The sequence below is a fragment of the Lontra canadensis genome, unplaced genomic scaffold (genome assembly GCF_010015895.1).
Source record: "Lontra canadensis isolate GAN:19392208 unplaced genomic scaffold, GSC_riverotter_1.0 scaffold85, whole genome shotgun sequence".
Lineage (NCBI taxonomy): Eukaryota > Metazoa > Chordata > Mammalia > Carnivora > Mustelidae > Lontra > Lontra canadensis.
In genome coordinates, this window is record NW_022631079.1 from 8,588,816 (window position 1) to 8,609,592 (window position 20,777).

Below are 20,777 nucleotides of genomic sequence, written 5' to 3' on the forward strand. Positions count from 1 at the left end.
TATATATATATATATATATATATATATATATATATATAAAACCGTAACTGTATCTTTACATACATGTGTTAGTCATGTGTCTGTGCCCAGAAGTCTATTTTAGCTGATAAAGGACTGCTTCCTGCTGATGAATATGTGCGTGATGCGACATTCTTCATCCTTTTCCTTCCAACCTGCCTCTATTATTATATTGAAGATGAATTTCATATAGACAACATGTTTCCGAGTCTAGATTTTCATTCCATTCTGCCTGTCTTTTTGGTGTTTGGTATTTTCATTGGTTTATTGTGACCAGTTATATTAAAATAATCCCTTTTGTTAGGGCTTAAGTTCATCATTTAATTTTTGTGTCCTGTTTCTTCTCTGATTTTAGGTTTTTTTGTTTGTTTGTTTGTTTTTAATCCTTTCTCCTGCCTTCCTGTGGGTTTCTCGAGCATTCTTCTAGAATTCATGTTGATTTATCTCTAGTGTTTTGGAGAGTGTCTCCTGCATAGCTTTCTAGTGGCCACTCTAGGTGCTACATTTTACACACATAAATGACTGGGGTCTGCTGTTGAAATGAGGTCCCTTTACTCTTCCTGGTTATAGTTGTCTCAGACATTTCCTAGTCATGCTTTCGGAAATTCATCACACTGTGTTGCGATTTTTACTTTCACTGTCCAACGTAATTTAAATACTTCAAGGGGAGAACAAAAATCCCTTGATTCCCCCATATTTCTGTCTACTGTTTCCTTTTTGTTTTTCCTTTTTGGTGTTTCAAGATTTCTTCTTTTGTCATCCACTATGTGTAGAGCACTTTCTTCTGCCATCCCTTTCTCCATCTGAAAATGTCCTGATTTCCCCTTCACTCCTGAAGGACATTTTGGGTAGACAGAGAATTCTGAGTGGACAAGTCTTTTCTTCCAGTACCCGAGCAATACTACGCAACTTCCTTCTGGACCCCATGGTTGCTGTAGGAAACCCCCCTGCATTTGAAGTGGTGTTGCCCTGAGGTGAGGTGATGGTTCTCTCTTGAGGCTTTTCAGAGGTCGTGTCTTCTGATTGATGACAACGTGTGGTGGGTTAGAACTCTTTGGGTTTCTCTGGCAATCTTGTCTCTACAAGTTTATGTCTTTTGCCAAATTTCAGAAGTTTTCGGCAAGCCACTGTTTCTTTTTCCTTGCTGAAGTGCAGTTGACACATAGAATCGTGTTGGTCTCGGGGGTACAACAGAGTGATCTGACAGTTGCGAGGACGCCCTCACCGTCTGTCACTGTATGGTCATTACAAGTTACCGACTATACTCCCTATGCTGCACTTCCCACCCCCACGAATTCTTCACTTTCTAACTGGAGGTTTGTACCTCTTGATCCCCTTTTTGCCCAGCTCCCCCCCGTTCTGGCCACCATGAGTTTGTTCTCTGTATTTATAGGACCGATTCTGCTTTTTATTTACTTGTTGGTTCATTTGTTTTGTTTTCTAGATTTCGCATGTATATGAAACCGCGCCGCCTTTGTCTTTCTCCGGCTGACTTAGCGTGTTACTTCGCACAATAACGTCCAGGTCCATCTATGCTGCTGCGAGGCTGGTACTTCTTTGAATATGTTTTCAGCCCGACGTCTTTCTGTCATCCCGAGGCTCCGAGGACACGTACACTGGAGCTTCTGTTACAGTCCCACGGAGTCCTGAGGCTGCGTGCATTTTTTCAGACTGCTCTCAGTCTCTTGTCCAAACTGGCTAATTTCTATTTCTCTATCTTCCTGTTCGTTCACCCTCCCCTCTGTTATTGTGCCACCCCCTGAGCTTTTTATTCTGGTTGTTATATTCTGCACTTCTATGTGTGTCATTTGGTTCCTCTATAAGTGGTCTATTTCTCTGCCAAGACTGAACTATGAGACCTAACTGTTTTCTATTTTGTTTCAAGGGGGCTCATAATTGCTTGTTGAAGTTCTCATATGCTAGCTCACTTAACATATCTGTTGGATAATTCTAATGGCTCTGCGACCTTGGTCTTGACATCTATCGACTACATTTCCTCATTCAGAGATCTCTCCTGGTTCTCAGTGTGACAAATGGTTTTCTTCTGAAGCCTCGACAGCTTGGGCATTACGTTTTAAGACTCTGGATCTTATTTAAGCTACTGTGTGAGCTGGCTTACTTTGACACTCGTCCGCAGAGGAAGTGGGGAATGCCAGCTTATGTCTGCCAGGTGGGGGCAGAAGGGCAGGTTTCCTATTTGGCCCCCTTTAGTCCCATCCCATGAGGGTTCCTCATTACTTTTAGGCAGGGGTGGGGGGTGTGACCACACACTGGGGCCTGTGTGATACTTCCCTGGCTGGGATAGGTGGTGGTGTCTTGTGACTGCTCCCCCGTGGCCTCCAACAACATGCCTGGGAGGAAGGTTGGCCTTGTTGGATTTCCCTAAGCACCTAGGGGAAACCCAGCCATCCACCAGGCCTCCTCCCACAGCGTCCCTGTGGGGGGACCTTGCTGCTGCTGGGTGGAGGAGGGAATCCAGCCTCCCATGTGCTTTCTGCACTAGGACTTTGGGGGACGGAAGTCCTGACCTCTCAGCAGACCTTCTTCGACACTACCCTGGTCATGAGCATGTGTTGGGACAGTGTGTGATAGCCTCATGAGGGAAGAAGTGTAGGATCTGCACCTGACCCTGCTGGCATGTTGAGAGTGGGACTACGGGTTTTCCTGTGCTGTGATCGAGAGTAGAACAGTTACCCTAAAAGTTTTCCTCCCCGACAGGCAGTCCCTTCCCCGTTCCTTTGGTTAGAGAGAAAGCAGGATTTCGTTAGGGGTGTGTGTGTGTGTGTGTGTGTGTGTGTGTTAATTTTAGTAAAAAACAACACACCACATAAAATTTTCTACTGTAACCACTTTCAAGAGTGCTGTTCAGATCAGTCGTGTTAAGTATATTCACCTTGTCATGAAATGGATCTCCAGAACGTTTCCATCCTGCAAACTGAAACTCTATGCTCACTAAATAATTCCCCTTCCCCACATCTCATGGTAACCATAATCCCTATTATCTGTTTCTATAAATGTGGTTACTCTAGGTTCCTCATACAAATGGAATCACACATTATTTTTATTTTTGTGACTGGCTTATCCCACTTAGTATCATGTCCTCAAATGACAGGGTTCTTCAATAAAACTGAGGGTTGTTTTTGAAAAGATCAACAAATTTGACAAATCCTTAGCTAGGTTAAGTAAGAAAAAAAAAAACGGAGAACACTCAAATAAATAAAATCAGAAAAGAAAAAGAAAGAGGGAACATTATAACCAGTGCCACAGAAGTAAAAAGGGTTATAAGAGCATGCTGTGAAAAATGGTATGCCCACAAATTGGGTAATGAAAAAAATGGAAAAATTCCTGCAAACTCACAACCTACCAGGGCTGAATCATGAACTGGAAAATCTGGACAGACCAATAAGTATTAAGGAGATTGAATCTGTGATCAAAAACCTTCCCACAAGGAAAAGCCCAGGACCAGATGGCTTCACTGAAGAATTCTACCAATTAAGGAAGAATTAACACCAATTCTCTTGAAAGCCTTCCAAAAAATTGAAAAGGAGGGACCACTTTGAAGCTCATCCTCAGAGGTCAGTATCATCTTTAGACCAAAACTAGACAAATAAACTGCAAGAAAAGAAAATTACAGCCCAGTATCTCTGATCAATATTAGTACAAAAGCCCCCAGCAAATACAAGCGAACTGAATTCAATGGCATATTAAAGGGATTATACACCACAACTAAGTGGGGTTTATTACCGGAATAGAAGCATGATTCAACACATGAAAATCAATCAGGGTAACTCACCACACTCACAGAGAGAAAGTCAAGACCACACGGCCACCCTGGTTGGTACAGAAAAGACATTTGACAAGATTCCACAGCTGTTCTTGGTGTACAGCCTTGGACCAGCAACCTTCGAACCCCGTCTTTTTATTACCTTTGTCTGGCTTTATTATCAAGAATGTGCCTTTTGTTTGTTTGTTTGTTTGTTTGTTTTCCCCCTTAAATATGTGGCATTACATTGGAAGTACTTACTCCTTGAGTAAGGATAGAACTTGAGTCCACCAGGACTTGGACTTCGTGTGAGGAGTTTTGACTATTGATGTCTGGGGTCCTGGCTGGGATGCTTCCTCCAGAGAGGAAAGGGCCACCTTTGGGTATCTTTTTTTTTAGATATAAACAGTTGACTCTGATAGTTCAGGCCCCATGGGATACACTCCACACCACCTACTGCTGAGGTTGTGAGGAAGAAACAGACACAGAGGATACCCTTTGAACACCTCTCTGTCCCCTGAGCACTTTGGACCCTGTAAAGGGAAGGATTGCTGAGTCATCAGAGGTGTCACTCGCTAGCCGTCTGAGCTCAGCCCAGAACACCCAAGATAATTTCCCCTGCCACGCGTGCCCTTTTGGTTCACTACTGGTCTTCTTAGAGCAGAATCTCTCTTTTTCAGTTACGCCCCTATCCAGACTCTTGCTACCAGCGTAACAACCTAGAACAAATGAAGTGGAGCCATATGCAATTACCATGTCATTAATATTACAGTTTCTAGATTCACCAGCTTACCTACATGTTAATTCTTTTTAAAAATCCTACAAAGGTATCAGTATTATTATTTTGAACAATTTTCTTGCGGTTTATCCACATATTTAACTCTGTGCCCTTCCTTCCTTCCTGCGTCTCAGACCCTGCAGTTCCTACAATTGCTGTTTTTGTGCTCAGGACACATCCTTTGATCCGTGTTGACCCACGTAGTAGCCGTTAGTCACATGTGGTTATTTAAATTTAAGGTGATTTTTTAAAAGATTTTATTTATTTATTTGACAGACAGAGATCACAAGTAGACAGAGAGGCAGGCAGAGAGAGAGGAGGAAGCAGGCTCCCCGCGGAGCAGAGAGCCCGATTCGGGGCTCAATCCTAGAACCCTAGGATCATGACCTGAGCAAAAGGCAGAGGCTTTAAACCACTGAGCCACCCAGGCGCCCCAAATTTAAGGTGATTAACATTAACATTTACATGGGGTTCCCCAGTCAGAGTAGCCACATTTTACATGCTTATTGATAACCACATGTGGCTGGTGGCTAATTTTCTGTCCTCGTAGAAATTTCTACTCAGCCGTGGTGCTTTAAAATGTCATTAATGAAGACCTCCACGTGCAGATGTACTCACTTTTTGTTATCCAAAGTGTCTTCCCTTCGCACTCCCTTTTCACAAATCTTCTTCTGAGTATAGGATTCTGGGTTGAATCCCTGCATTTGCATATAACAAGGGTAGTAATTCTGCAGCTAAGAAACCCAAGGTCGGGGTCCTTCTCCCTAAATCTGACCCCTGTGTGCAGCCCCAGATGAGGCTGGAAATCAGGGCCTGGCCTGGCTGGCTCCTGCTCCTGTGACTGCGAGTGTCCCGTGACCTGGACGACCGCATCTGCGGCTCCTGTTACTCCCCTGTAAGAGTGGCTAAAGTGGCTCCCACACCATTAGCTTGCATGTGAGATGGCTATTAATGAGTTACTTTCAGTTAATGAATCTTTCCCATGGGGCCTGAACTATCAGAGTCAACTGTTTATATCTAAAAAAACTGTTTATATCTAAAAAAAAGATACCCAAATAACCACGTTCAGTCCCACTTCAGTTTACTTTATATGTATGAGATCTCCAAAGCCTCACCTGACTCAACAGAAGCAGTAAACTAACAGACTCACTGTAGGTTAGGGGCTGTGCTAAGCCCTCCCAAGGGTTAAGTCAGTGCTTATGAATACGATTGTCCCCCCCAAAACGTCATAATACTCGTGTGGGTTTAAGTAGCCCGAAGATCTAGCACTAATAACATTTTTGTTCAGCTGTAGTGTTTTCAATGTGTAGAGAATCTTCCAATGCCCTAGAGCTTGAAAACGAGCCCATGGTCTTCAGGGGAGCTGGAGACGCACCAAGTCCATTTCCTCATTTGGAAGGCAGACCACTTCATGTTTATCACTATCTTCCTAATTCTTCCTCCCATGTTGCCACGCCTGATGAGCCAGGCTGGTGTAGGAGACCACCAGGACCACAGAGAGCACCCAGGGACTCAACATGTTAGTTACGTGCACTGTGAACAGATTAAGCAACGCAATAAACGTGTTCATTCATTATGGGTCCATGGCCCCCCATGTTGGAAGACGGTCCACTGCTCCCCGTGTGGGAAGACTATTTCAACATCCCAGTCGCATTGTCACCATCAGTTTATGCCTATACAGGAAAATACATCCATTGCGTTTGTCCTCCTTCAGTGTAAGAATCGTGAACTTTATATTTTATGCTTAAAAAATCCATGGAAAACAATTATCTACCAGATGTTCTGTAAGGAAAGAAAACAAACTAAAATTCCAGAAATGGTGATTATTCTAGACGCACAGAATGCCCCAACATGTTTTTCTCTACAACTACATAATCCTGGGGTGGTAGTGAAGGGGGCTTTACTTCATCATGGAGTAAGCAGGGGTTCTGAAGTTCTAGTCCAAATAATAAGTGTTAATTATGTGCTATTTTCCTTTACTGTTTGGAAATAAAACTTGGGGAATTATTATCTTTGAACATTTATTTCATAGAAAGGTGTTATTTGCAAACTAGGATTTGTATATTTACAGTGCTCTAGAAACCCAGCCCCGGGGGGAAATCTTGTGTAACCTGTTTTGAGTACATAGTAAACATTCAACAAATAACTTACTGAATGCTAAATTATTGTTCTCTGGCAAACGTATAAATACCTACATTCATAGGTATTTTAAGTTGTAGTAATCAGTAAATACTAGGCACTTTATGTTTTACTTTGTGTTTGACAATTTAAACACCTTGGCAAATCATATTAACAGAGCATAGTACTCTCTATATACAGCAGAGATAAAATAATACACACACCACAACAGAATATATGCATTTGCACAATTTTTAATATTTTAGGGGAAAATCAATATAATTTCATAATTCAAATTTCATTCGATTTCTTTTAAAAATATTTTCCTAATTTAATTCAAAAAGATTATTTCATTAACAAATAAGCAGGTAAAATTTACAAATCAGTAAACTGGGTGATACGTCACTGCAGTTTGGTACAAATATTTTGTTTTCTCTTTTAAAAAGAGAGCAGAATACAATTAATTTCACTATCTATAAATCTGCAAAATGCCAGCTACCAAAGTGATGAACATTTCCAGAACTTAATGTGATCATTTGTTAAAGTTGTCGTGATTTCAGGGTGTTAACAGTCAGCTGTGCATTAACTAGAACCTATCGTTTTTGTGCTGAATCCTTCTCCATTGTGCATAAAAGCCTTTTGGGGTGGGGGAAGTATATATTATTCACCGAAGTAGGTTCTTCATATATTACTCTATTGAGACCCTGAAAATCCTTCATTCTTCACTTAAAGAAACTTCAGTATAGTACTGTGGTAGATTAACTTTCACGTGACTCCCATGATCTCATCCTGCTGGTTCAAGTCCTTCTGTGATCCTCCCCTCTTCAATGTGGGCAGGACGTAGGACTTGCTTATAACCAACTGAATTTGGCAGTGGGGATGGGCCTTCACTCCCATCATCATGTTACAGTATTTAAAACTCCTTCTTGTCAGCAGACTTGCTCTAGAGTCTCTGTCTCTCTCTTTCTCTCTCTCTCTCTTGCTGGTCTCTAGCAGAAGCAGGCTTCCAGGAATCTTCCAACAGTAAGGAATGGAATGCTGCCCATAACCGTAAGACCGAGGACTTCCCCAGCTGAGTCTCTGGATGAGGACACAGTCCTGGCTGATGCCTCAAAGCAGCCTTGCAGAAAACACGATAAACCCGTGCCCAGCTCCTGATCCACAGAAACTATGAGATAATATATTATGGTGATTTGGTAAACCTCATAGAAAACTAATATGAAACCATAAGAAAAAAGGGTTTTTGTTTTGTTTTGTTTTGTTTTTTGAGAAAAGGCTTAGTACTGAGGATATCTTTTTCTATTGTTTAAAAAAATCACAGAAAAATAGGCATACACTCAAAGGTCATAGCAAGGCTCCATGTATGGAGTTCTGGGTGGTCCTGTTGTGGTCAAAGGAAGCAACATGATTCCTGGCAGGCACGTGGCAAGTGGCTTATCAAGGCATTTCACGTAGAAATGGCTAGTGAGTGCAAATGGTCAGCTCCGTGCAATTATCCTCTGACCCCTACCACAAAAGTCGTTACTGGAAAAATTCCTGTGGTTAATACAAATTCTTTATGCCCTGAGTATGCAAATATCCCCAAATATGAAATGAACTGGTTGATTATGGGTGCTCTGATGGATGACTCTGACTCCGAAATCCTAGATTCCTGACCAGAATGACAGATTGGGTCCAGATCCTACAACCTGCATTTTCCCTGGCATCAGCACCCTTCCCCTGACATTCCAAACAGTGACTAGACTGAGATGGTATTTCAGAAAATGGTTTGCCTAGATCACTCGGAATTTAGAAAAAAGAAATGGAGAGCTTTTGTTCAAAATGGGACTTTTCCCAAGTAAATGAAAAGACAGTTGCAAGAAATCCAGTTGTTGTGACAACCTTCAGAACAAGAGAACCACAAGACTGCAAAGAATTGTGACCATAGCACCCCACATTTGAAAGAAACAAATTTAGGATTAAGTTCAGGCGTGCCTGGGTGGCTCAGTGGGTTAAGCCTCTGCCTTCAGCTCAGGTCATGATCTCAGGGTCCTGGGATCGAGCCCTGCATCAGGCTCTTTGCTCAGCGAGGAGCCTGCTTCCCCCTTTCTCTCTGCCTGCCTCTCCGCCTACTTGTGATCTCTCTCTCTCGCTCTCTCTTTAAAATAAATAAATAAAATCTTAAAAAAAAAGGATTAAGTTCATTCTGATGAAAGGGAGGAAGGATACATTTACAGTGTTCAAGCCAGTCTATACCTGGGCACTATTTCAGTTAGAAAATATACATGTTGGGGAGATCGTCAGCTGATCTTTATCATAATTTACAAAGATTAAAATGACGGATTACAAAGAAAAAAAGCAAAGTAGTGCAGACTAGAATGTTTTACGCGTTTTGCTACCTATGAATTTTTCTGTTCCATAAATGAATACAATACTACAATTTCATAGCTGGCATTCAATATTCATTTCATCACTAAAAATGTATGCAAACTGACTTTAAAGAGACAGATCATAAAAACAGTTGGTCAAAAAAAAAAAATGTTTTTTTCTAGGTCACTAGTGCATTTTCAGCCCATGGGCTCTGGTTCAAACAGAGATAGAAACGCACTCCAAGACCATTGGAGAAGCACTTCCCAGCTTAGAAGCATCTGCAGGTGATTGATAAAGGAGGCAAAACACAAGATTTGTACGCAACACACAACGCTAGGGTCCAACTTTGACTTTTATAAACTTCCGGGTCTCATTTTTTAAGAGAGTAGGACCACAGCTCACATCCTTGTTCTCACTTCAAACCCAAAGTCATTATGCAAACCACGTGTGTATTTTCAACAATCGGGCCAGACAGTCAGACACCTCCGAACAGGGGTTAATGGGCACTGCCGAGTCCCTCTACACACACAGGTCATGAAGCAGCACGGAGCAGAGCCTTCCAGGACTGCACTCGAGCAAGCTGACGGTGCTGAAGGATGGCGCCCAATTGGGGGGGGTGCTTCATCTGCTGGGAGCCCCCCCCCCCCCCCCCCCCCCCCCCCCCCCCCCCCCCCCCCCCCGGCTTAGTGAGAAAGTCCCATCACCAGAGCCTGAAGTAAGGTGCCGCTACCCTTCAAAAGAAGTACTCTCTCTGGCTCTCACTGACTGAGCTTTGCACATTGACCTCACTCTTCAGAGCCGTCTCAGCGCTGTCTCCAGCCGGGGGAACAGTTGACTCGTTTTTTTGGTACAGCCATCTCTGCTGATAAATGCGTGCGGTCACGGTGGTGAGACAGAGCAAGACAAATACCACCACCGCTATCACACCTGGTGAGAGAAGGGGGAGGCGCAGTCAGAACACAGACTTGTAACATGCAGGACTCACGTAGCTGATAGCAAGCTCACGTACATCACACGTGCATCATCAGGAAAGTGGGCACTGGCCTACTGGAACACTGAGTCCTAAGTCTGCACGTCCTTTGGATACAGCAGTTTTTTGCCTTTAGGTTAAAAATCTATTGGCCTGGCTTTCACCTGGTGCCTGCCTGTTAAAATTCAGAACCACAGTGTGGCCTCTAGGTCATGCCCTCACTTCATGCTAACAAGCAAGCACGTTTTCATTATTTTAAAAGGATGGAGTATATAGACTTGTCATAGAGTAATTAAATACTTATGTACAAGTACATTAAAAAGATCTGCTGCTGACGTTCTGCTGATTTACAGTTCTGTGGTGAGTACACCAGTTCCTTCTATGAGGCTAGAAAAGTCTTTCGTGATCTCTGCTGCTGGGGGGCCATGCCTTGTGCGTGATCCCCTTCAGTTGCTTATGTGTAGGGCCTGTGGCTTGTTTTTAACCAATGAAAACAACAGAGGTGATGTGCTGTACCTTGGTTATGATTTTATGGTATGTGAGATGGTAGCACCTGTCTTATGGAACCGTCCCTCCTCCTGCTGGCGGTAAGGGGGCAGGCAGTCATGGTGGGAGTCCATATGGGAATCCCTACATGGCACAGAACTACAGGTAAACTCTAGGTGCTAAGGGCAGCCAGCAAAAATCGAGACGCTCTTGGTCCTACAGCTACAAGACTCTGAATGCCGTCAGCACCCATGCGGAGGAGGAAGTGGATCCTTCCCCAGAGGAATCTCCAGATGAGACCTCAATGCTGGCTGACACCTTCATTGCAGGCTTCTGTGACACTGAGCAGAGGACCCAGCTAAGCTCTGCCCAGACTCCTGACCCACAGAAACTGGGGCATACTAAAAAGGAGTTGGGTTAAGCTCTAAGTGGGTGGTGATCTGTCAGGCAGCAGTAGATAACTGATATACCACTGTATTAAAAATTTCTAGAAAGAGAGACAATGTTCAGCGACAGGGGAAGTAGATTATTTGACATCTTTTGCTGGTAATGCTTTAAGTACTGAAGTGTTAGCTGTGTCAGTGCTTCTCAACTTTGGCTGCACAGCAGATGATAGCTCAGAATCTTCAGTGGGAGGCTTGGACACCAGTATTGTTTTAAAATTTCCTCTGATTTTTTTCAAGGGCTGCCAGGGTTGGGACGGTCAGATGAAGCTTAGAGGGGTTTGCTCAAGCTGCCATATTCGTTAAAGAATGAATGTTAATCCATACCGAAACAGGGAGTTACCAAAACAGCGTTCATCAGTCAAACACTTTCAAGATGACTGACACAGGCATTGATATTGCAGTTAGCAAATGTTAGAAAATGCATTACTGTTTAGTTAGCTGAATCCAGATTCGTGTTGTTAAATGAAGATTCTTCACTATGCTCTGGGACAGAAATAAAGAGCATAACAGATCCCAACAGACTCGCAGCTCAGTGGGTGCCTCTGGTCACAGGGATTCCTGATCAGATGCTCAGAACCTCTGGAAAGGTTCTTAAATACTAACAAGTAAAACAATCAACACGTTCTCTACACCTTGAACCTCACCTGACAACAAACAGTTGTCGCTTTAATTACTCTTAAGTTTTGTTACAGGACTTCGCTTTGAAAGGCTACATTGTATCCAATTTTAGTGTCAGGGACAGGAACTCAATAACAGTGATCAGGCCACTTGGTTATCCAATCACTGTCACTGTTACCCTCAAACACCCAGGATGTTATTATGTATGTAACTGAGTACTAGCTTGCTCGTTCTGTGAGACTTGGTAGGGTTCTAGAGCAACCTCTGTCTTCATCTGCTCTCTGAAGAGACTGAGATGACGTGACTAATGCATCCGATGCCTTCCATAACCTTCCTTTCAGCAATCCAACTGTGAATGCATTTGTGAAAAGCACTTAGGTCTGTCTGCCTCTCCATCCATCTACACATCTGTGTCCTTCTCTGCCTGTTCATCGACACGATGGATCCCGTGGCAAGAAACACTCCATGATCTCCGGTGTACCAGGTTAATTCCCCTTCCTGTATTGTACCCTTTGTTTGCAAGAGGAGAGGTGATGGAGCTCAGCACGTGGAGAAATCCACCTGCCGGGGTGGTTCTTTAACTGGACTAAGTACTTTACATGTGGTGCGGACTGTGGTCATTCGGACACAGGGCTGAGGATTCCACCCAGGATTCTACACTGCAGCTCAATATACTTGGCAGTGGACACACCACGCAGCACACAGCCACCGCACAGATCGAAGGCAGAGCCACGTGAGTTGCAGGGGCCATAAGCTGAGTTGTTACCTCCCTAACATCCCATGTGCTCTGATTCTCCCTCCCATCTGTCAGGAGCTGCAGCTGACCCTCAGAACAATGTATTACTTAAAATATAACCCATGGGGAATTTTACTAGTTACCAAGCACATTTAGATATAGCCTTAAGAAAAACACATACTGGCAACAGGCTGTAGGGGAGAGGACGATATGCGGCCTTGAAGCTGAGCAGCTGGGAACGCCTGGCCCACTCAGGGCGGAACGCCGCCTGCTTCATTTTTCCGTTATCTCCCCTTTCCCCCAGAGAGCACCTGTGGCTACTTAGATAAGTCCTTTGAATGTGCTTGTTCAACTATAAATTTTATACTGCTTGTCCAGACATATTTTGCCCTCCTTCTTGTTTATCTACAAGGCCTATGACTAATGTTTGGCCTTCTTCGGCTCTTCTGTTGGTTACTGTTTCTATCTAATGAAAGCGGGACCGAGGAGTTGTTCGGGGCAACAGTCTTTTCTACTGTTGTCTCCTGCTCGCTTTCTTTTGCAGCTGACTTGTTTGTGCCTCATTCTTCTCCCGTTCGCTGACAGGAAGCGGCAAGGAGCCAAGCAGGATTTCTCAAAAGGGAAAAATATTGGTGCAACTTACTTACTTTGTACAACTTGCCAGTGATATTTAACCAAAGGCAATATAGCTCCGAAGACCACACCTTCTATTCTAGCACCATCCTATCATCGTTGCTCTCTTTAAACATGGCACCAACCATGACATTTTGCATGTTTGGACTTTGATTCCTATTTCAAAAACATGAATCACATTTAAGTCGATTTATTTTAAATCAGCTTTTTGCTTTATACTGAAGTCTTCTCATTCAAAATAAATGAGAACAGTTCAGGATTAAGACTTGATTTATATTTTAATACAAAAGTAATCCTTTTAAGTGTACATTATAAATAACACATGTTTCTTTGTTCCTGGAGTTGTGAAATCAGGAGATCGTATACCTCATTCATTAGAAAAACAGAAGCAGTTACGATAGGAATGGGCAAGTTCACATTCTTACACAGATTTGGTCAGCACGTGAAAATGTCTGAGTACCTTCCTAATAGTCTGGAGAAAACTGGCATCTTGATGAACAGAAACCCAATGGGCAGATGCAGTCTGGTCTGCCTGAAAAGGGGACACCCACCTGCATCCCCCAGCTTGGGGATGACCTCCCTTATCTGGAATAGCCATGGAATGGAGAGCAGCTCGCTCCCTCCTAGCCCACAGAGTTTACAACAGACACATTCCAGTAGTCTAATAAATGTAAGCGTTCTCTGAATCATAAGGAGGAGACTTGAATATTCATTTTTTAAAGCAGGCCTAAATAAATTCTGTTTCAGAGAATACAGTGGGAGATATTTAAGATGGAATTACTTGTACCTCTTCAAATATATGTAAGTACATAAAAAATATAAATATACATTATATGTGAATATATATGTAAATACATATATAGTTTATCTATAGAACTTTGTTTTAAAGAGCTGTGTTATATCCAGTTTTACCATCACATGCATAGTATACATGTGACACTGAGGTGTATATATAATACAAATATATGTGAATAGTTACATTTAGAAATACAAATAAATATATGTAAATCTAAGATAAGACTGACACCAGGAAACAGTTCCGTATATTTATGTTTAGAAAAATCTGTTTTCTATCTTTGTGTTTATGAAAATGACAACTTGCACAGTTTAGGTGGTTCTAAACTCACCTAATGCTTTACTTTTAATATTATTTTTTAAAGTTTTGGGCGAATGGACTGAGAGGTCGTGGCTATTTTGGATCAAAGAAGTAAAGGTGAATATGTCATATACCTGCGTGTGTATATATGATCTCCTGAGAGATATGAATGGGTATTTTCAAATGAAAAACCTTATTACTCTGTTGTTGGGCAACTATCCTTTAAAGGATAGTTCCCTCCACTCAGCCCCACTCAGCCCCAGCAGAGGCCGACGTGGGGGCAAGCCCGTGAAGAACGCCCGCAAAGGGGTGTCCGGCCATTGACCTCGCCCCTCAGCTCGGACTCCAGAACACGTGTTTATGCCCGCGGTGACAGCAGCGCCAAGGACCAGGTCGTTCACTGCCCTGTTACCTCCGATCACAGCAGGGCCACTTCTATCAGCGCTAACTAAGGGCTCTCCCCCGTCTGTCGGTCCAGAACCACCTACAGCAGAGAAAGGGAGAATGACAGTGGCAGAGGGAAGAGCACTTTGGTGACATTCGCGAACATCTGACAGGAGATGACAGGAGAGCAGAGCACTGCGCGGGCGGGCAGGAGCATGAAACCCAGACCAGAGCAGGGCCAGGTGACCCCACCGAGGTCCTGGGCAGCCCTGGGGTGCAGACGGGGTGGAGGACCGCGGCGGCGAGCGCGACCGCGGGCGGAGGGGCACGCACCTGCGCCACCTGCGATTGGGCGGGTGGCCTCCCGCGCCGGGGCTCCGGCCCCCTTGGACTCCGCGCACTGGGACGCGGCGGCCACGTGTCCGCGCACGGTGACCGCTACGGGGCCGCCGGGGCGCAGCGCAGCCTTGAGCGGAACGGCGGGGCCGAAGCGCACGGCCGACAGGCAGCCGGTGAAGCCGCGCGCGCTGGCCCTCAGCGTGTCCGGATCCGCGCCGGGGGGCTCTGAGGGCAGACAAGCGGGGCACGCATTAGGGCGCGGGGGGCGCAGGCCTGGCCCGCGTCTGCAGGGCCGCCACCAACCGACCAGTCCTCGGAATCCTCGGCCCTTCTTTCCGTAGGGCAAGACAGGCAGGGCCGTCCCTGCGGCCCCCGCTGGTGACCGGCGGGCGCCAGCTCTGCCTGCGGGCAGGCCGAAGCATCCCCGGGGCAGTCCCGCCCAACAAAGGATTCCACCCTCTGCCGTTGCGCGTTTCAAAGATCACGGCAGTATTTTGTTAACAGGATCTGTGGCCCGTAATCGAGGTGGTCGCAGTGAAATGTCACCCGCGTGGGGTCAACAGTGCTCTAGGAATCCCTGGGGCGTTCTAACCTCCCCATTTACACTTGACTCTGGCCCCGTTCTCAGCCCCACAGAAGCCCCGCCCCAGCTGCAGCTGCCACCGGGGAACCCCACCTCCCGCTGCCTTTCCTCGTCACAGCGGTGGGCTCTGTCCCTTTCCCGTAAGTCTGGGCTGGCTGCCCGTCCTAGCCCCCGACCTGGCTCGGATCTGACCGAGGTTGGTTAGCGGGAGAAGGGCCGCGAGGGACCCACGAGAGCAGAGCACCAATCCCTTCACTTTGAGGACGATTAGCCCCTACACTGCACTTGCTCAGTGCGCCCCAAATCTGACCGGGCCCAGTTACGTGCAGGCTTCGGACGTTTCATGGATGTGCAGGGAAGCCGCCTCAGTGTGGGGACCCGCGGCATCTGCGTCTGACTCCCTCCCTGCTTCAGTGTGTCCACTGGCCGGCTGACATCTTCTCCTACCAACCATACACAGAACCAAGAATTCACCCGGTGCCTTCCACAGGTCGGCCACCGTGTGGGATCATTTGCAGAGCTGAGAATTTAATGATCTCAATGTAATACCGCGAGTGTTTTTATTCCTGCTGGAAGCCAGTTCACATTAGATTTCAGAAATGTCTGAATGTCTCTCACCTGGGGCGACCTGGATCCAGGCTGGTCACAGGAACCCCCTTTTCAACAGGATATTCTCTCTTTATCCGCCAGTAGCTTTTGGACATGTTCGTAATTGCTCGCATTAAGGGATGGGTAAATGGGGATCGTTACACTATTTTTAGAATGAATGCTATACCTTCCATAGAATACATGCGCCACTCTACAAGTCTTTTTGGTTAGCGCGATAGCAGGTCTTTAAGTTCACCCTGAGGATCTCAGCTGTGATCCGTTCCTCTTGATGTTGTGGATAAACTCTTAGGGGGTAGTGTTTGCTTCCTTTGAGTTTTTGAGGGGTGCTCTAAGTGCTATGTAAAAGACCTCTAAAAGCAACTAAAATGAGGGGCATGTTTACATTGCTACAATCCTAATAAATAACTCTCTGAAACACACAGCTCTCTTGGCCAGGCTGATCATATGAGACATCAAGGAGGCTTATGTATGATGAATTTCAGGTAGATTCTTACAGTGAAGTAAGCCAGCTGGAGACAACTCAGTTGAATGATCATTTTAGATTAAAGAGCTCTTCTGGGGCACCCAGGTGGTTGCGTCGGTTAAGGGTCGGCCTCTGGCTCAGGTCATGACCTAGGGGTCCTGGGATTGAGCCCCTTCGTGCTCCCTGCTCTGCGGGGAGTCTGCTCTTCCCTCTCCAACTGACCTCCGCCCACCCCCAGCCCTTATGCACACTCTCTCTCCCTCAAATAAAAAATAAATAAAAAAAATTAAAATAGAGTACTTTAAAGGTCACTTTTTTTTTTTTGCATTCAGACCATATATATTCATTCCATAAAGAAAGGCATCCTTGATTGAATATACTTAAAAGAATATCAAGAACTAAAACAGGAAAACGCTGTCATAGTAACATAGGACTGCCACAATGCTAAAATACTAAAAACAAAAACAAAACACCACAGGCCAATTAAAAGTCCCAGCCACTGAGCCAAAAGAGGAACCGGACAACACTCTCTTTCCTGGTCAAAGTCTGACACGAGCGCTACAAGGCTAGGGTCACAGAATCAATCCTGGGCAGACATGTATCTTACTAACTAATTGGACTAACTTTGTGAAATTCATTTTAAAGATAAATTTAAAAATGTCTATAGGCAGAGCTATTATTCAAGAAAGGAACACCGGTAGAACACTGTATTGCAGTCAAGAACTTGTACTTGACATTTATACGTACTTGTGGATTGTGGGTATGGGCATGTGTGGGTGGGCTCATGTTCGCCCATAGCCTGTTATTAACCCCCACAGCTGTAGCCATGACTTTGTATGTGTACGGGGTACCAAGATGCATGCAAGTTTACTGCTCACTGCTCCCTGCTGCCTTCATATTTTCCATCCTGAGGTCATGCTTGTGATTCGTTTTTTGACTGGAATAATTCTCTAGTATTTTCCTCAGATGGGAGGCATGGTCCATATTTAACCTCCAGCCTTCCTTGTTACCCAAAATATCTTTTTTTAACCTTGTCAAATACATTATATATTAGATGCTTGCATTGTGGCTCATTCCTCAGCCATACTAATGATAATCCACATCATTTTTTTATCCCGCTATAACAAATGAGAAGTTAGATGCTGATGCCACAATCATTGTTTTTTCATTGTAGTAACTTCTGCCTGGAAAGTTTGGAGGACTTTTCTCTATGGGTTTTGCAAGTCGGAAATTTTCTCAGTTTTATGTGTTTTCTCATCAGAATTGATGCGTTCTTTCAATCTGCAACTCCAGTTTTCCTTTAGCTCAGATAATTATTTTTCATGCATAATTACTGTCTTTGCTTCCAGTTCTGTTTCTGGATCTCTAATTATCCCCGTTAGGTTTTCTCTTATTTTCCCTTCTAATTTCTCTCTCTTAATCTTTTCTCTGCGGTTTGAGATAGCCCATCTCTGTAATATTCCAGACCACTGTCTAATGAGAACCAGTGATGATTCTCTCCTTCAGATAATCCTGTGAAATTGTGAAAACCCGTATTTGCTTTAACCCCCAGAGTTGGTGTGTGACTTTTCCAAGTGTCCTTGAGTGCCAAGTCTCATCGCAGTTGTGTTCTGTCTTCTTTAATGGCTCTATTTTGATGTGGGAACTGTAGTTGTCTTCAGTCCTCCTCTCCATCTTCTTAGGGGCGACATCATCTTTTTAGCCTTTGATTTATCATTCAGCTAGTGAGAACTCCGTGGCTGAGGATCTTAGATGGTATGGGGGTCCTGGAAAGCTAGAGGCTGCATCTTTTCTGCCCCATACCCAGCAGTGGACCTGCAGGTTCATGATGTGGCCCCAAATGGAATGTAGGAAGAAGTCTCTCTCTCTCTTACCATGGCAGGAGGAATATGGCGTAACCATTCTGCCCATCCCCTGCTCCACGAGGGGCATTGAGGATAAGCATAACCATGCTGAGCAATGCTGACCTTCCCTCTGGAAGTTAAACTTTTTTTTTTTTTTAATTCTAGATAAGTTACATAATTAGAAAACGAGTAGAAGACAGACTTTTCCAGTCCATCTTTCCAACAATTCAGAGCCAGGGGGCCCTGATTTTCAGAGTGAGAAAGAAGTGAATGAATTATTCCTTCCTCCCCAAAACACAGGCCCACGGAGCACCAGGTTCTCCCAGTGCTCGCAGCTAACACCAGAGAAGAAATCAGGGGTAATCTGGGACCCGATGTGCTCAGAGTGAGCAATGCTAGTAGGCACTTCCTGGAGCACTAGTCCTTAGTACATAATACAGACTCTTCGTGTAATGACACGTAGGCAATCCCCGCCACTCTTTCACCCAACAAGGTGATTACATCAAAACTCCCCACAATCGTTGCTCTTAGTTCTTTAGTCGTCTTTACAATCGTGCAGCCCCTCCCGATGTGCCTCTGCCCGTTTCAGCAGTCTTGAACCCTGAGCCCTTCCACTTCCCTCCCCCCACCTCCCATCACACCCTGTCCTGGAACACACTCATTCACACTTCAGACTAGACACCCAGTTACAACTCATCACTCACCTCTCCCAGCTGCGTTTGCAGAAGAGGCATTGGCAAAAGAAATGAATCTGTAATACTTTTTTTTTTAATATTGAGATACAATTCACATACCATAAAACTGATCTTTTTAAAGTATACAATTGAGGGGGATTTTGTATATTTACACAGTTGTCAAACCGTTATCAGTATTCACTTGCAGAATCTTTCTATCTCTCCTAAAGAAAGCCAGTACACATTAGACTCCACATTGCATTCCTACCCCTCTCCAGCCCTGGGCAAACCTAAACTTTCTGTTTCTATGATTTACCTATTCTGGACATTTCATACAAAATAAATCACACAGTAAGTCACTTTCGGTATTTATCCTCATTTATTTAACATCATGTTTTCACCCATCTGTAGCCTGTGTAGCGACTTCATTACATTTTATGGCCAATATTTCACTTTTGTTTGTGGCACACAGTGAAACACTGGCATGAAACATAACACTGTATCACTTAGTCGTCGGTCGCTGGGGTTATTCCCATGCTGGGTTATTAGTGGAGAACACAGCTATGGGGATTTACATATACCTTTTGTGTCTGGACATATGTTTTCAATTCTCTTGGGTATATACCTAGGAGAGGTCATATGGTAACTCCGTGTTTAACTTCCAGATCAACTGCCAAACTGTTTTTCCACAGTGGCCACACATTTTACATTCCCATCACCAATGCACAAGCGCTCAAATTTCTCCACCTCCTCCACTTGTTATGGTTTTTTAGTGATATCTTGTGGTTTAGATTTGCATTCCTTTGCTGGCTAATGATCTTGAGCATCATTTCATATCAGTTTTTGGTAAATCTTCTTCAAAGAAATGTCTTTGATTTCAGCCTTTGACCAGATCTTTGGACCATTTTTAATTGGGTCATTTGTCATTTTGTTTGGTTGTGAGAGCTCTGTATACACTCTGTACAAAAATTTCTTATGAAGCTGGAGCAAACAATCCTAAAATTTGTATGGACTCAGAAGAGACCCTGAATTGCTAAGGAAATGTTGAAAAAGAAAGACAACTGGGGGCATCATGTTGCCTGATTTCAAGCTTTGCTACAAAGCTGTGATCACCAGGACAGCATGGTACTGGCACTAAAACAGACACATAGATCAGTGGAACAGAGGAGAGAGCCCAGATATGGACTCTCAACCCTATGGTCAAATAGTCTTCAACAAAGCAGGAAAAAATACACAGTGGAAAAAAAAAAGTCTCTTCAATAAATGGTGCTGGGAAAATTGGACAGCTATGTGTATGAAACTCAACCATTCTCTTACACCATATGCAAAGACAAACTCTAAATGGATAAAAGACCTCAACATGAGGCAGGAATCTATCAAAATCCTAGAAGAGAACATCAGCAGTAACCTCTTCGATATCAGCCACAGCAACTTCTTTTAAGATATGTCTCCAAAGGCAAAGGAAACAAAAGTGAAAATGAACTTTTGGGACTTATCAAGATCAAAAGCTTCTGCACAGCAAAGGAAACAGTCAACAAAAAAAAAGAGGCAACCCATGGAATAGGAGAAGATATTCGTAAATGACAGTATAGACAAAAGTCTGATATCGAAGATCTATAAAGAACTCCTCAAACTCAACACACACAAAACAGATATTCATGTCAAAAAAATGGGCAGAAGACATGAACAGACACTTCTCCAATGAAGACATACAAATGGCTAACAGACACATGAAAAAATGTTCATCATCACTAGTCATCAGGGAGATTAAAATCAAAACAACATTGAGATACCACCTTACACCAGTTACAACGGCCCAAATTAACAAGACCGTAAATAATGTGTTTTGGATAGGATGTGGAGAAAGGGG

General features: G+C 44.1%; 1 protein-coding gene across 1 annotated transcript in view; it reads right to left on the reverse strand.

The window, feature by feature from the left end:
* Positions 1-9,752: 9,752 nt before the first annotated feature.
* The window catches only part of LOC116882593 (contactin-associated protein-like 3), a 151,556-nt gene continuing 140,531 nt past the window's right edge, over positions 9,753-20,777 (reverse strand). Inside the window, exons 22-24 of the mRNA XM_032883114.1 lie at positions 14,729-14,959; positions 14,424-14,495; positions 9,753-9,953 (exon numbers count right to left, since the gene is read on the reverse strand). Coding sequence (XP_032739005.1) covers positions 9,760-9,953; positions 14,424-14,495; positions 14,729-14,959 — 497 coding nt within the window. The 3' untranslated portion in view covers positions 9,753-9,759. The remainder of the gene's footprint in view (positions 9,954-14,423; positions 14,496-14,728; positions 14,960-20,777) is intronic.